At 38.7% G+C, this 16,722-nt stretch overlaps 1 protein-coding gene across 1 annotated transcript in view; it reads right to left on the bottom strand.

Moving 5' to 3' along the window:
• TACR1 (tachykinin receptor 1) overlaps nucleotides 1-16,722 on the bottom strand; it is a 164,655-nt gene that overhangs the window by 57,042 nt on the left and 90,891 nt on the right. The window contains exon 2 of the mRNA XM_006172878.3: nucleotides 12,043-12,237. Coding sequence (XP_006172940.1) covers nucleotides 12,043-12,237 — 195 coding nt within the window. The remainder of the gene's footprint in view (nucleotides 1-12,042; nucleotides 12,238-16,722) is intronic.

Consider the following 16,722-nt stretch of genomic DNA (forward strand, 5'->3'; position numbering starts at 1 on the left):
ACAACTGAAAAATTGTGCTGTACACTGGAATTTGACACAACATTGTAAAATGATTATAGCTCAATAAAATTTTTTTAAATAAGAAAAGAATTCAAAAGTGAGCCAGCCATAGTTGAGTAAAAGTAGATTTATTTAGAGAGATGCACACTCCATAAACCAAGTGTAGGCCATCTCAGAAGGTCAGAGAGACCACAAGGCGTGGGTGTGGGTGTTTAGTTTAAAGAAAAAGTAGATACATACTCCATTGACAGAGTGTGAGCCATCTCAGAAGGCAAGAAAAAGTGGCAGAGGGTCCTAGGAAATACACATTTCATAGGCAGAATGTGGACCATTTTACTCAAGGAAGAGTGGTAGCCTCCAAGCATGGGATCAGCTAGAAAAATGAGATGGGCCAGGAGATGCAAGGGCTACTAGTTTTTATGGGCTTGGTAACTTCATATGCTAACAAGTGTGAGCATTATTCCAACTAGTTTGGGGAAGGGGCTTGGATTGCTGGGAACTGGGCCATTATCCACGTTTTGACTTTTTAGTTAGCCTTGGAACTGTTACAGAGTCTGTGGGAGTGCCAATTACCATGCTAATATGTTACAATAAGTGCATAATGAAGCTCAGGATCTACTGGAAGTCAAATCTCCTGCCATCTTTGGCCTCCAGGTCTATTGAGAGTTGAATCTCCTGCCATCTTGGTGATAACTGCTGTGTCATTGCCTTCATGGCTGTGCCCTGCCCCCTTCTCTCCTGTCTTAAATTCAATAGCCAAAAACCTACCTAATAGTACAGTTCTGGAGGCATTCCCAGAACTGTAAGAAAGTTAATAAAATCATTATTATTCAATGCTGTAAAAGTTTTGGTCATTATAAACAACATGAAGCAGAAATAAGAAGTGTAACCACTAGAAAGATGAAGTCAATAATTATTATTTGCAGATGATATGATTGTATTCATAGAAAAAAAAGTCAGCTTAAATACTATTAGAATAAATAAAATGATTAGATAAAAGATACACTCGTAAAAACAAATTACTTTGCTAAACCCACGTACTTAAGGTCAATTAATCTACAACAAGGAGGCAAGACCACACAATGGAGAAAAGACAGTCTCTTCAATAAGTGGTGCTGGGAAAACTGGACAGATAAATGTGAAAGAATGAAATTAGAACATTCTCTAACACCATATACAAAAATAAACTCAAAATGGATTAAAGACCCAAATGTAAGACCAGATACTATAAAACTCATAGAGGAAAGCATAGGCAGAACACTCTTGGATATAAATTTCAGCAATATTTTTTTTCAAACCAGCTCCTAGAGTAATAGAAATAAAAGCAAAAATAAATAAATGGGACCTAATTAAACTTAAAAGCTTCTGCACAGCAAAGGAAGCCATCAACAAAATGAAAAGACAACTCATAGACTGGGAGAAAATATTTGCAAATGACACAAGCAAAAAGGGACTAATTTCCAAAATATACAAACAGCTCATACAGTTTAATACTAAAAAAAAAAAAAACCCAATCAAAAAGTGGGGAGAAGACCTAAATAGACATTTCTCCAAAGAAGACATCCAGATGGCCAACAGGAACATAAAAAGATGCTCAATATCGCTAATTATTAGAGAAATAGAAATCAAAACTACAAGGAGTTATCACCTCACACCAATCAGAGTGGACATCATTTAAAAGTCTACAAATAATAAATGCTAAAGAGGGTGTGGACAAAAATGAACCCTCCTACACTGTTGGTGGGAATGTAAATTGGTGCAGCCACTATGGAGGACAGTATGGAGGTTCCTTAAAAAATTAAAAATAGACTTACCATATGATACAGCAATCCCACTCCTGGACATAATATTCAAAGACAATCATAATTTGAAAAGACACATGCACCTCAGTGTTCATAGCAGCACTATGTACAATATAGCCAAGACATGGAAACAACCTAAATGTCCATCAGTAGATGACTGGATAAATAAGATACAGTATATATACAAAATGGAATATTACTCAGTCATTAAAAAGAATGAATTAATGCCATTTGTAGCAACATGGGTGGATCTAGAAATTATCATATTAAGTGAAGTAAGTCAGACAGAGAAAGACAAATATCATATGATATCACTTATATCTGGAATTCAAAAAAAAATGATACAAATTCTATTTACAAACCAAAAACAGACTCATAGACATAGAAAACAAACTATGGTTACCAAAGGAGAAAGGGCAGGGAGGGATAAATTAGGGGCTGGGGACTGATTAACAGACACATGCTACTACAGATAAAATAGGTAAACAAGGACCTACTGTCGAGCACAGGAAGCTATATCTAATTTCTTGTACTAACATATAAAAGAAAATAATTGAAAAGAAAAAAATAAAATGTATGTGTACGTATAACTAAATCACTCTGCTGTACACCTGAAACTAACGTTGTAAATCAACCACAATTCAATAAAAATTTTTAAAAATTACTTTGCTATGTTATTAGTTGAAAAATATAAAAGGGATCATTTTAAAATTTGGGATGTGATACTCCAGTTTAAGCCCAATGTAGTTAATTCCCTCTCCTTCTGGAGTAGTCCCTGAAATTGTTAAAAAAAAAAAAAAAAAAAAAAGTAGAAATCCATTTCAGTGCTGGAAGCTAGTACAGGGTGTCTACCGAAAACAGATGTGAGGAAGCTGCCCCAGTGCAGAAGGCATCAGGGTAAGAAACTGTCAGCTCCAGAGCTTGAACAGCTGGGGCATAAACCCTAATGTCTAGAGAAGGGGGCAAGGGTCTGAATATCTCTGGGATCCCCCGAGGGAGGAAGCAGCTGGGAGGAGGAAACCATGGTAAACCCACACTTTCTCCTTTTCTTTTCATCTGCCATTGAAAGATTTGAGGAGGGACCCCTACAACTCTGAATCCAACTTAACTCTCCACACTGGGCTCCGCTTTATAAAGATGAGCAAAAAGAGAAAATCATTTGATATTTGGCAAATCTGACAATGGGAACCAATGCATCTCTGTGAAAGATCTTGCTTCAAGAAACTTGTGGAAAATCCAAGTAATCCCTTATTTGCTTTTAAAACAAGATTTGAGAAGCTGTTGCACATATGAAAAAGGCAGGAAATATTGCTTTCAAGGGAAAACATATGATTACAGAATTAAAAATGCAAAGGAAGCAGAAAGAACAGATAATCCTCTTTAAATGCTTGAGAATTCACCCAGAAACTAGAAAAACGAGAAAGAAATGACCAAGATTAGTAAGGGACATGGAGAACAGACTTGAGGGAAACAATTTATACATGGCATTAACTCTGAGGAGAGGACAATTTTAATTTAATTTTAATTTAAAGAAAATTTCCCTGAACTAGAGATGTGACTTAAAGTTGAAAGGTCTCAGAAATGATAGAAAAATGTAATATAAACTTCCAAATATACATGCATTCTGTTTTTTTAATATAAAGAATAGGAGAAAAATCTTAAATGCATACAGGCAGATATCACAAATTATGTAAAATGCAAAAATCAGATGATGTCCAATTTCTTCACAAAACTAAATGCCAGAAGAACAATGTCTAAAGAATTGTGAGAAAATAACTCTGGTCTAATAACTATATAATTAGCCTAACTATTTTTCAGGTGCTAAAATATTCATTTTTATTTCATCTTTTTATGCCCTAGTGATTTTTTTTAAGCAATAATATTTTTCTTCTAGAAGTGGATGCCTTAAAATTTTCACATTACTGAATTTTAAAATGCATTGTAGGTAAAAATTTATTTTCAGTTGGAAGCAACTTAAATTTCAGATAGGGCAAGAATAAAAAATTTAAATGACCTGTAATCCCACTTCCAAGATAAAAACTGAGCATTAGACTTTACTGTGTATCATTTCAGACTGTCCCCCTATAATCTACAAGTACAAGTAAACACTCTAAAAACACAGTATGGTACTATACTCTACACATTACTTTAAAGCCTGCTTTATTTACTGATTGGAATATCATGAATATATTTTCATATTAATGAACATGCTTGTGCAATGCTATTTTTAATGACTGCACAGTTTTTCATTGTGTGGATGATCCACTACTGATTTAATCATCCTCTACCATTGGGCATTTGCTTCTAAGTTTATAACCTTATAAATCATGCTGATATCAACAGATTGCATATACATTCCTGCTGTATGACTTCAGGAGAATATACTTGTTAACCCAGATCAAGTGTATATTTTAAAATCTTGATAGATAGGAGCAAAGCATCCTCCTGAAAACAGAACTTATCTTTCCCATAAACTTTTTAATACTTAACATATGTATTAAGTTTAACCTGAGCTGGTAAATTAAGGAGAAAGTTGTATCCGTTATTGGAATACAGGTTTTCATATTCTTTCATGGATGAACTGTTAGATTTTTGATCCTTGCCTTATTCTTATGGATTAGTTAGAGCTCCTCTGTGTTAGTTATATCAGTGGTTTGTCTCTGACGTTTTTCTCTTAGTTTGTCATGTGCAGAACTTCCTCACAAAGTTTCCTGACATCCACAGTATTTAACAAATATGTCTATATCTGTATCACTATGTAATGTCAGTACTCAAACCAACAATTTCTTTCATTTTGGTTTTGCCTTGAGTGCTACGCTTCAAAAGCTTCTACCCTATCCCAATTTGTTTGGAATTTATATTGGTTTTAAGTTGTGAGAAAGAAAAACATTTTTATGATTAGCCCAGAATTTTTCCAGAATATGTTTTATGGACAATATTTCTATGGGATGTTAACAGGGGTTAGTTAAAAGGAGAATTCTATGATCAAATAAATTTGGGAAACACAAGGTTTAAGAAAAACCATCAGATTTCTTTGCTGCAAAATTATCAGAGTAGAGCCTATTCATTACAATTTAATTTGAAATAGTTAAACACTGGAAGCAATCCAAATATACATCAATATCATGCCAGATAAACAATGTTTTTTCTATACAAAGGAATATTATGCAGCTATAAACAAAAATGAGAATGTTTGCTCTATACTGATGGGATATATCTGAAATAAATTGTTAGTGAGGAAAATAAGAATAGGGTATATGATACTTTGTGTTAAGAAAGGAAACAAGTAGAATATATACTTAAACTTTTTTAGATAAGTATAAAGGAACTTTGGAAGGCTTACTAGGAACTAAAAACACTGGTTAGAGGAAGAAATCACTTTCTGATTACCTTTTTACACTTCCCGGTTTTTAAACCACATGAATATATTACCTCAAAAAATAAATTAAAACAATTTTAAATGGAAAGGCTCTTAGAAGCTTCAGTATGTTAATGTATATAGTGACTCTCTAAGCTGGGGATAGCAGTGGGTTATGTGGTCACCCATTAACTCATTTGAGTTACAGAATCCTACAGATTTGGTGGTTGTCAGGTTTCCAAAGAAAGTTATGGGATAATCCTTACAGAACTGACATATGATCTGTAGCATATACCCTATACAAAATGTTAAATCCTTGGGTTTCTCTGTGTGTGTGTGTGTGTGTGTGTGTGATTTCTATTCTGCTTTTTATTGACCAATTCTATTCCCAGGACTGAGTGTTTTACTATTTGGAAGAGCAAGTTACTTCTTATCACTTTTTTGTTATTTTGCTGATATCAAAATTAACTGTTTTTGTTCAAACTCTTCTTGAATTATTTTTCATCCATTTACTCTTTCAAATGATTTGCTTTAACAGCTACCTAAACATACTTGTTGGAATAATTTGAGAAGAATTGATAGCTTTCCGGAATTATATAAAGATAGAAGGGTGTTTTCACCGTTTTTGGCTATGGTGAATACTGCTGCTATGAACACTGGTGTACAGATGAAAACTATGCATTCAGAGAAGGAGGACTGTTTCCCTACCCTTACGTGTTTTACAGGCCTTGGATCATGTGAAATAATATTTCTCAAATATTCTCTTATGCCATTCAGTAAAGTCTAAAATAGCATGATGTTTTTCATTCTCTCCATATAATTCCCATTTCTTAATTATTCTGTGTTTTTTTGGTTTCTGTTTAAAGGATATCTGTTAGTCACTTTATTTTCTCAAGGACTATTACTGATATAAGCTATTTTTTTGTTAATAGATACTACATTTTAACAAATTTATTTTTGACATTTACTGAGACAAAAATACGATACTTCCCTTTGGCCAATTAATTTGATAAAATATAGTAACAGTTTCCTAGTAACTTACTAATCTTATTTGCTGGAAAAGGTCATGCTCAGAAGCAAAACATTGCTATCTTAATAAAATTTTGAATTTTTTTGGTGAGTCTTGTATCTATATTTGTAAATGGAATTGGCCTGAAAGTTTACTTTCAGAGCTTCCTTTGTCAACTTTTTACATTTAAGTCCTATCAAATGTGTGTAATAAATTAGCAAGTTCTCCATAGAGTTCTGAACTCTTTAAGTGCTTATAGGATATTTGAAAGAAATTCTCTGCACATATTTTGATCCCCAGAGCCTTTTATAAATGTAATTCCTGAACAGTACTCTCATTCCTCCCCTCTCAAGCTGTATCCATGTGATTATTTACAGTTTCATAGAAAACCACCCATTTGATCTTACATCCCATTACCCGTTCAGGCCTGGATGTGCTTTCTCCCTTTCTTTCTCAGTAAGGTCAGCTACCTTTGGAAATTGATCGTGATAGTACAAAAGAATCCCAAACTGAGTGGTCCCATCTTTTTCAGGCTTACACTTCCACCTCCTAATTAGGTGTGCAGGATGTACTGCCCACGACAGCCCTTGTGGCTACGGCCTCCTCTTTGTCTCTATCTGCATAGTGTAGTGAAATTTCTGGCATTTGTAGGGCAACCTTCCTAGTTTCTGCATTAATGTAAGCTGCTGCTGCTTCTCCCTCTCCTCCTCCTCCTCCTCTCTCTCCTCTTGCTTCCCCTTCCCCTTCCCTTTCTTTTCCCATCCTCCTTCCTCCTCCCCCCTTCTTCCTCTTCTCCTTCTTCTTCTTTACTTTGTTCATTCTATTTTTTTTTTCTTCTGGGAGTCAGGGTTAACCCTGACTTGTTTTTATGCTTGTTTGATGCTTGCTTTTAGGCTTGTTTTTATGCAACCATTTCCCCCTGACATGTCAATGCACTTTTCATTATTGGTTTAACTGCTTTCCATCAACAGCGGTGACAGTACCAGGAGTGCTGGGCTATATAAATGTAGTGGGTGTCGGGGAGGAGATTAATCACAGCAGCTAGCATAAACAATCCTGGAAACACAAACATGCTGGCACCCTTTTGGCCAAGGCCTGGAGTAGCTTGGCAAAGGAGACACACTTTTTTTTTCTTTCCCATTTGTGAAATAATCAAGAGTGTGGAAAACTGGGGAAGTAACACTGCAGATACTTTTTCTAATATTCTTTTTTCTTTCTTACTCTCTGTTGATTTTAAATTTTCATTATTATTAATGAAAGTAAAGAATATTTATAAATATAAAAATTTCAGCTAAGATGGTGGATCATGACATACAAAGGCTAAATAAAGACGAAGGCATGTATTTATAATCTTCTGTTACAATTGGTATTCATAGAGAATTACATTAGAGTTAATATATCCACATTCATATGCACTTCCACAAAATCTCCAGGTAAGTAGAATCATGAGTGATGCTGTTTTCTGACATAGCTTGTTTTCCCAAGATGATTGGTAATATTTGGGATTCCAAACAGGCACCTCTTACTTTGTGCTAAAACTTTAACACAAAGTTACGTGCAAAGAAGTTTAACATAAAATGACATGTGACCAATATTAATAAATTATTCGGGGAAGCTGAAATCCCCCAGGCTTGTCTAAATCTCATTCTTTGGGATCTATTTCTCACTTTTATTCTTGCTACAGACTTTTTCATGGCCTTGTCGGTGAGGCCTCTGATAAAGAAATGTTGGCTCATTCGTCTTCCTTGTCCTCAGGGCATTGCCCTGCAACCTTCCAGGACCACTGCCTCTTGTTTAGCATTCTCAAGGGTGGGCTTGGATCCAAATAACTTTGAAAGCTATTTATTTGCATTTTGCAGTGCCAAATATTTCTTCTTTATTCTTTCATCTTTCTTTCACTGTGCTTTTTTTTTCTCCACTAGGAAGCGTCACTTTTGGTTACCCATGAAACTTTTCTTCCTCGTAAGTCAATGCTTCACCATTGTAAGACTTCCTAGGTAGTGTGAGTTTAACTAGGGCTGTCAAAGCTAAGCTACTGAGTTGCTGAAATTACAGCAGGACTCAGTTACAAATTATGACAATATTGCATTAATAATGAGCTCAAGTCTCCACTTTCATGAGTGTTATGATTTTAGAGTAACGTTCTGTAACTGCGGATGGTAGACGTAGACAGGGGATGGGCAGAGGACACTGAACCAGCAGGGAGCTAGGGATGTAGCTAGAAGCAGCCCACTTTGAAGTTTGCTGTTTTAGCTTCTTGGTCAGCGAAAAGAAATCATTGGAGTATTCAATTTTCAAAGAAGAGGATTAGTTAACAAACCTATTATTTACATATACACATATATATTCATATCAAATTGTAGAAACATGTTTAATGACATAAGAATTTGTTTATGATATAGTAAACGAATTCAGCAGATTATAAGATACATGCAAATGACTCAAATTATGAAGAAATTCAACCCCAATCCTAATAAGAGAAGTGCATTTTTAACTTTAGTGAGCAAAAGTTAAAAATCCTGACAATATAGTCTGTTGGTGAGGCTGTGGAAAAACAGAAATTTTCACACGTTGCCGGTGGGAATGTAAATGAGTACAATCCAATATGGAGGACAACTATAAAAATTTGACTTAGCTATTCCATTTTGGGGATTTTTATTTTATCAATGTATATTTCTAGCAGTCTATAAAGGTTCTCATTGTTCTATGTCTTCACCAAGAATACTAAATGCTTAATTTAATCCGACTACTTAACACTTGCTAGTCTAATGGGTGGACAGTAAGATCTCATTATGGTTTTAATTTGCATTTCACTGGTGACGAATAAAGTTGTGTGCCTCTTTATATATTAATTGGTTGTTTGGGTAGCTCTTTTGGTGAGGCACGTTCAAAACTTTTGCTCATTCTTTTACTGGATTGCCTTTCTTTTAAAAGTGCTTAATTTAATGCATGAATTAATAAAGAGTCAGTGATCAATGATCAGGATTAGAGGTTAACCGTGCAGCCAGAAGGCAAATGCAGCAATCCAAGACTTTTTATAAAACCTTTTTTTTTTTTTTTTGGAAGGGGAGGTAATTAGATTTATTTATTTATTTTTTAAATGGAGGGACTGGGGATTGAACCCAGGACCTCATGCATGCTAAGCATGCACTCTACCACTGAGCTATACCCTCCACCTATGAAACCTTTTTATGCAATTATCTGACACAAATTATGCATCAGGCAAATTGGGCCCAAGCATCCGCCCACCGCACTGTCTGCTGCCAGTCATCTGCCCATGTACCCAGATCAATGAATGACAACTAATAACTGTAGTTAACACTCTCTAGGCTCCTTTCAATGTGCATGACACTGAGCTAAGCACATATCTTATTTAGTCCTCTCAATACCTTTGTGTGGAAGGTACCATTAGGCTTAAAGGCTTAAATAACTGGACCATTATGACTCAACTGGAGAGTGATGTAGCCAGGTCCTCACATCATTCTCGATCCCTCATTTAATTCTATAGCCCGTCTTATCCTAATTATTACACTGCCTCAAAGTTTCCTTTTGGTTTCAAATTTGGAATTACTGTACACTGTGGAAATGGGAATCGTTAGTTCTAACAGAAGAGAAAATAATTAAGTGCTTAGTTTAGAACTGGTAAAACTTGAATTCCCTAAAAAAATTATAAAGCATTATGACAGATACTGACAGAAATAAAATAGGTTTGCGTAGAGCTTCCACTTGGGTTTGTATCACAGACAATGTGTAAATGGTGAATGTAGACTCTTTCAAGTTACTACTGCATCTATAAACATTTTTACGACTTGACTATATATAATCAGATGCTCTTAATCCAGACTCTTTTTTTTTTTTTAGGTTAAAATCATGAAATAAACAATGATGGCAAACCAACCCATGCATCCAACAGCAGTTACCTTAAACACTTGAAAGGAAATAAGTCAGTCAAAAACATTGCATCTCAAAGGACTTTCTGATTATTAATAAGCATGAAACAGCAACATGCTTAAAAGTAAAACACTAAACACTACTGTTTCTTGGAGAAGATCCCAAAGATCAATGGGGAAATAAGTCTATATTTCCAAGTTACATTTTGAATTTGTTGGAAGACAAAAACTGTGCTGATTTGAAACAAAAAGTGCTGCAGAAAGGTGATCAGACTTTGAAAGATCATGAGAACTAAGAACTGAGCTATAGTCCATGAAGCTGATGGCAGTTTCTGAAGCAGTTTATATAATGAGCTTTAATTCATGGGGTGATTTTTTTCCCAACCTTTGGAGGGAAAATTCTGGCTTGAACATGTCCATGGGTCCTGTACAGCTTGTAAAGCTATGTTCTTTCTTCCAGTGCAACCCTGCTCAGGCTTGTAGTTTCATTTGAAAGAAAAATGTTCAATGTCTCCTAGGCTGAGCATTAATCCTCCCACTGCTTGAACAATTAATCCCATTGTCTACATCTGGAAGGCAAAGTCTGAGCCTTATGGATTGCTTTCTGTATACCTCTATGCGCAGCAGGCTTTTGGACCCTCAAATCTTGGGGACCACGGGTACAGTGTCTCGTTTTACCATTTAATAAGCTCAAAGGCCTGTAATGACTATACCGCTACCTGATGGATTTGGTGCGATAATAGCATCACACCTTCTGGGCGGCATCTCCTAGCTTACAAGGTGAGAACACATTGTCTTGTCCGCTCCCCAGAACAGCTGTTTATGGGAGGCAGTGCTTGATCCTCTTCCATTCTAACAGTGAGGGGAGACTGTGACCTTGCCCTCAGTCACACAGCTGGTAACTTGGCATTCTCATAGTTAAAACCCAGATCTCCTGACTCTAACATCAGTGTTCTTTTACGATTCACTTAATGAACCCAAGATTGGACAATTATAGAGGACTTTCAAAAGGACCCACATTATCAACGTGCTCTGAGTCCAGACAATGGTTGGTAATATAAATGTCACATTGCTGCTCACTTGAACAGAACAAAACAAAGAATAAGCCACTTTAATATTGCCTCTAGGATAAGGAGTCTTGGAAGAAATTGCCAGGATACCTGTGAAAAACCCTCAGTGTGATCAGTCAGGCCCCTGGAAGTGAAGCAGGCCTGCCCTGTGGGGGGGCCTGTGACTCCTAAGGTCTCAGTGTCCTGGCCTGGCCTTCCCATGCATTTCACATGTATATATCTTATTTTTCCAACTGTACAATCCTGGAAGTTGGCTGTTTTGGTTTTGTTTTCCCCAGAGACAGATCCAGAGACCAAGATTCAAGTGCAAATGACATATTTGGGAGAAGAAAGAAACACCAGTAGGGAGTGGGGCCAACAAAGGGCGTGTCATCGAGCCAGCTGCCACCAGGGTGACTGGCAATTAATCCCAAGAGTAAAGCCCGAACACAGGAAAACACACACCCCAGAGACACCCCGCCTGAAGGGCGAGGGGGCTGGGGTATCCACACGCCAACTCCCAGCAGTCCTTGTTGAGAACTGCTGGGAGTGGGGGGGTCATTCCCTCACCCTCTGCCATGCTGTGCAAGAGGGCAAGGGGCCATTCCATAGGTTAAGAAAAAGTTCCCAGCAAAGGAATGCAGACACTGGCAGGCAAAGTTTCTGGCAAAACATATGAAGAATATGGACGTGCACCCAAATGGTATGCTATAACAGGACCCAGGTTTTACATGTTAAAAATTTTCATTCAAAGTCCAAAATAGTGTTTGGGACATAATGGTCCCCTGATAACTATGGGCACATTAACCTGATATTAGAGGGCTTGTGAGAAATGCTTACAGATACACATTAAATCCTAAGCAACAAAAGAACATGGAAAGAGAGAAGGAACAAGAAAGGACAGCGAAGGCCCTGGAGGGTTGTCTCTACTCACACTTTCTCATAAACCTTGTCGGGGTGATCTGGCCATTCGATCATGCACACTACTCTGCTGGGCATGGTCTCCGTGGTTGAGTAGTAGCCCTGCGGGAAGGCCAGCAGGAGAGCCAGGACCCAGATGACACAGATGACCACCTTGGTGGCTGTGGCTGACAGTCGGGGCTGGAGGGGGTGAATGATGGCCATGTACCTGGAACAGAGAAGAAGAGACAAAATTCCAATTTGGTCCCAAAATCTTCACTGGTGACCATGCGTTGCTCCTGCCCAATGAGAAGTTCCCCAGAAGCCCTTTGAGACCCGGTGAGTTTTACAGCTGTTTTCTTTGTCATATTCTGTCCTTAAGCTTTATGACTTCTATGGCATAAACACTGAAATCCATAAAGTTAGTCAGATTTTTTTCAGTATTTTAGAACCCATCTAGCAACACTCCAGGAGAGAAATTTTCATCATTAGAATACTCGTGCTAGGGACTTGATGCCCGAGTGTAGGTCGGTGGCTTACCATGAAGTCAGAAAACTAAGACCAATGCTGTAAATGTATTCAATATAAAGCATATCTTTATCCTTTTGGACTAAGGAATAATGGGGAGAGAAATAGTCATTTTTAAAGTCCTGGTGGGGCAATTTCAAAGGCCAGCAACCCTGTATGGGTCCATACAATTCAAAGGTAAGTCAGTGTGTATGAATGAGAAAGGAGTGGCCTGAAGCCAGTAAAAAACAATGGCTCCTGGAGAAATCTTCACCAATTCTTTGAATATAGCAAAGTTAATGTGTGGCTAACAACATGTGCTTCATGTACAGAAAGAGACTCTCTACTTCCTCAGACAGACGCAGCTGAGCACACCAAAGGCCAGGGTGGATGAAACCCCACTGCGGGAAAGGGGGAAGCAAAGTGAATGATGACTTCAGGCTCAGAGCCATTTCCTCATTTCTTACTTGGGATCGAGCACTGAATGGTGGCATCTGAATAAGTGTCCATGTCCAAATTTGTGTGCAGCCTCTGAGATTCAGCAGAGATTTTAGAATAAATATACCAATCATCATTTCATATCAGCTATAATCACATGAAGTCTGTCTTCTTCACTTAAAAAGTCCTCTGCCTTTTAAAACGCTAAGGTTAGTCCCGTCCCCTAACACCCCTGCCCCAAGCTGTCAAGGTGTGTGTTGGGCAGGAACCAAGCCGCCTGGGATCGGACACCCTTCTGGGGTGCTGCTCCCTTCCCCAGCAATGTGAGGGGCTCTCCTGCCTGGGATCTTGTTCTCTGGAGGGTGCTGGGCTCAAAGTTGCCATGGTCAAGTGCCCCCACCCCACTGGCCTGGTTACAGGGTCCTCAAAGGAGAGGAGCTCCACCCCCTTTCCCATCCCTTCTGGATTTGTTACTGTCTTGCCCTCTTAACATCTGCCAATAAAGATTGCTCACACTGAAAAATTTTTTTTCTTGCCAAGTTTATGTATCTATTCCTTAAAATATGCATTTTTTTTCAGAGTAAGAATTATGTCTGATCCTGCCTTTGGTGTTTATTTTGTGACAAATCCTCAGACTCATGCATTTGATTCTCTGACATGCAGGTATTTCTGGCATCCATGGGACTGAACTGTCAAAGGAGACTTCAGAAATGAGCAGACAAATAGCACAGCTGTCAGCTGGCTCCACATAATTCCACATAATTCTTTTTTACAGTCTTTGGACACCTAGGATCTCTAAGGCAGGAACTGGGGCCAGGGTTACAAGCAAAGCAATTGCATTCAGTAAATGCACCTCAAATTCACTCTGGACACCTGCCATACCCAGAACACCGTGTTTCCTTCTGGACTCTGAGCTTCTAATTTCTCCAAGGAGAAAAGGCACATAAATATAAGCAGCCACAAAACATGACAGTAGGATATGTGGCCTCTAGCGTTAATCTGATAAATGCCTTGGAGCCTTAGAGAGGAGGCAGAGGTAATCAAGACTTGGAATGGCAGGTGGGCTATTGAAGTGTTTATAAGGCGGATGCTGGACTTGGTGAGCGTGCTGAGCATCCGGCTGGAAGGGCAGGAAGTATTCGAGACTCCTTCCCTTCTCCACGTTGTGATTAGACAAATAAATCTTCCCGGTGTTAGGAGCTTGATGGCTCCATTTTCACGAAGGCTTCCCTGATCGTCTGCTTCTCATTCTCAACTTCAGAACACATCTTCTTGCTGGGGACCTAGGTTTTTCTTCTCTGGTCTCTAACAGCGATGCCACTGAAGGTGTTCAGTGTATGAAGACTAAATGTTAGGATGCCTCAGGTCAGGCTTTACCTGTGTGATCAAAGCCCCTCCCACCCCAAAGGAACTCCCCCAGGATCTTTTCCTTCTGTCTCTTTTGGAAAGTGGGTATGTAGTCTCGAGGTAGGAGGGACTGGAATCAGGAAGAGACTTGCAAAAGATACTATGGTGGAGGTGAGTAGTATTCTATCAATTTCTGGGTGTTTCATTGGTTAGTTGGTAGCTATAAAGTCTGTCACTCAACTGCCATCTACAGAGCATCAAAAGCGCAAAGACAACTCTCAAAATGTGGTAAATCAAGCACTGTCTGGCTACTTCTAAGAAGTCCAGTACACCACAAACCCGATGACCGTCCATCCTTGGGGTGATATCCTGAAAAGAATTCTAAAAATCCTTGATTTCCCTCCTGGTTCAGCCCCTTTATTACTGCCTGATAGCAATGAAGTCTTGGCTTCCTTTCTAGTCATGGGGTGGTGGATAGGGGAACCCCAGAATCGGAGCCAGTGGAGTTGGATTTGTGCAACCACTGTTGTCTTCTTTCCAATTTGCCAAAGGTCTATACCTGGAAGGTCATGGCTAAAATCTCTTTGATCATTTCCTAGAGGCAAGTACTTGCTTTTACAAAGCTGAACGTGCAGCCATGAAGATGCTGGTGTCAGCCACCCACGAGCTCCTGCCTTCACTGTGGCTGTGCATTCTCAGGCTTCACAGGGATTTGGGGAGAATGTGGTAATTACATTGTCCCCTTTGGATATTACCTCAAATGCAAAATTTTAATTTACTTTTAACTCAGGATAAATGTCCAATATATTTAATAAATGTAACCCAGCACCCATCCTCATGCCTGAATTAGTGATACACCACTCAGAATCTACTGTGACTGGGGCTTAAGGGGGATTCCATCAGATATTGATGCTGCAGTTCCAAATGGGTGGCAGAAACCACATTTTATTTTTATTGCAAAAATGTAATTTAGGAGCGCATTTCAGTTCACACTGCTACTTCTTGAGTGTATGAACTATTTTAGTGACAGATGAAGGTACTGTGCACATAAAGCCAGAGAGAATAAAAAATACTGGCTTTAAAAAACATATATATTTTTATTGGTACAAAATAGAGCCATTTATAAATCTCCCTCCTCTCATTTCTCCCCTTTTTGCTTTCTTCTTTTTCTCCCTTGCAACTCTCACTTCTGCGGCTTGTGGGACATACTTCTTTCTTATTTGTTCAAAATCTAGCACCACTTGGATGTCTTGTCTGCAGATGGACACATATTTTCTTTCTTACCATTCATTCTTAGCTTGATTCCATTAACATACATTTTTATATTTATTCGCAACCATCCTGAACAATCCTGGCTTATTCGCTTGTAAGCTATCACAGAGCAAGGGCTGCAAGCCTCAGGAAATTACATTCAATAAATATTTATCGACCGCATTGTGCTCATGGGGCTAGAAGGCAGTCAATGAGATGTCTTTCTAGTTTATACATTAATCATCAGGCTGCCAGAGACAGGGGTCCGGAGGCTGTGTGAGAAGTGGATCACGTTCTCCATCGCAGGTTGTTTCAGTCCCACGGAGGGCCGCCAGCTCTGATTTGAATTGTATGTGGCCTCCCGGATGAAAACTTGAGCTACTGTTTTCCTCTCGCATGATTATGCTTTATAAAAAGAACTCTCCTTATAGTCCTCTAAGTCTAGCAAAATAGAAGGCTGCACAGTTTTTTTAAACATACAGTGAAACAGTCTTATCTTGAGAAAGAACTCCAATCTTCTGACACGCCTCAGTCTCCTCACAACGTACTTCTATACCAGCCCTAAGTCATTCGGCAAAGAGAGTGCCTTTCCTCTGCTGGGAGACCTGTCTCACCAGGCCTTCCTGCCATGCTTTCCCTCCAGTTCCATTCCCTGCTCTCCCTTATCCCTCAGCTCACTTCTCCCTGGGATGGTGCAAGTTTCTTTTAAGAGACACCATCTTCCTGGGTTCAAAAGACCAGGACGGGTGACAGCTGGGAGCAGGGCTGCTATAGTCTAGTTCAAGGGTCAGCACATTTTTTTCCTGTAAAAGGCCAAATAGTAAATATTTTAAGCTCTATGCCCTATACCATTTCTGTTGTCGCTACTCAAGCCTGCCTTTGTAGCGTGAAAGCCGTCACAGACAAGGCAACTGCTGGGCATGACTGTATGACTACGTACTTTTATTTACAAAAGTGCTAGTGACTGACTTGGCCCCTGGGCCACAGTTTGCTGATCTTTGGCCTAGTTTATGAGAATAGTAGAGCAGAAGGAATTAGAACGTAGGAGAACAAAGTGTTTTCTTCAGAAACATTCTTTACTTCTGCCAGACTGAGGACTCTAAGACTGAGGCTCACTGCGCAGATAAATCTTACAGCTCACGAGCAGTCAGCAGGGTGGTCTGTCACAAGC

This window comes from Camelus ferus, chromosome 15 (assembly GCF_009834535.1).
Source record: "Camelus ferus isolate YT-003-E chromosome 15, BCGSAC_Cfer_1.0, whole genome shotgun sequence".
NCBI classification, from domain to species: domain Eukaryota; kingdom Metazoa; phylum Chordata; class Mammalia; order Artiodactyla; family Camelidae; genus Camelus; species Camelus ferus.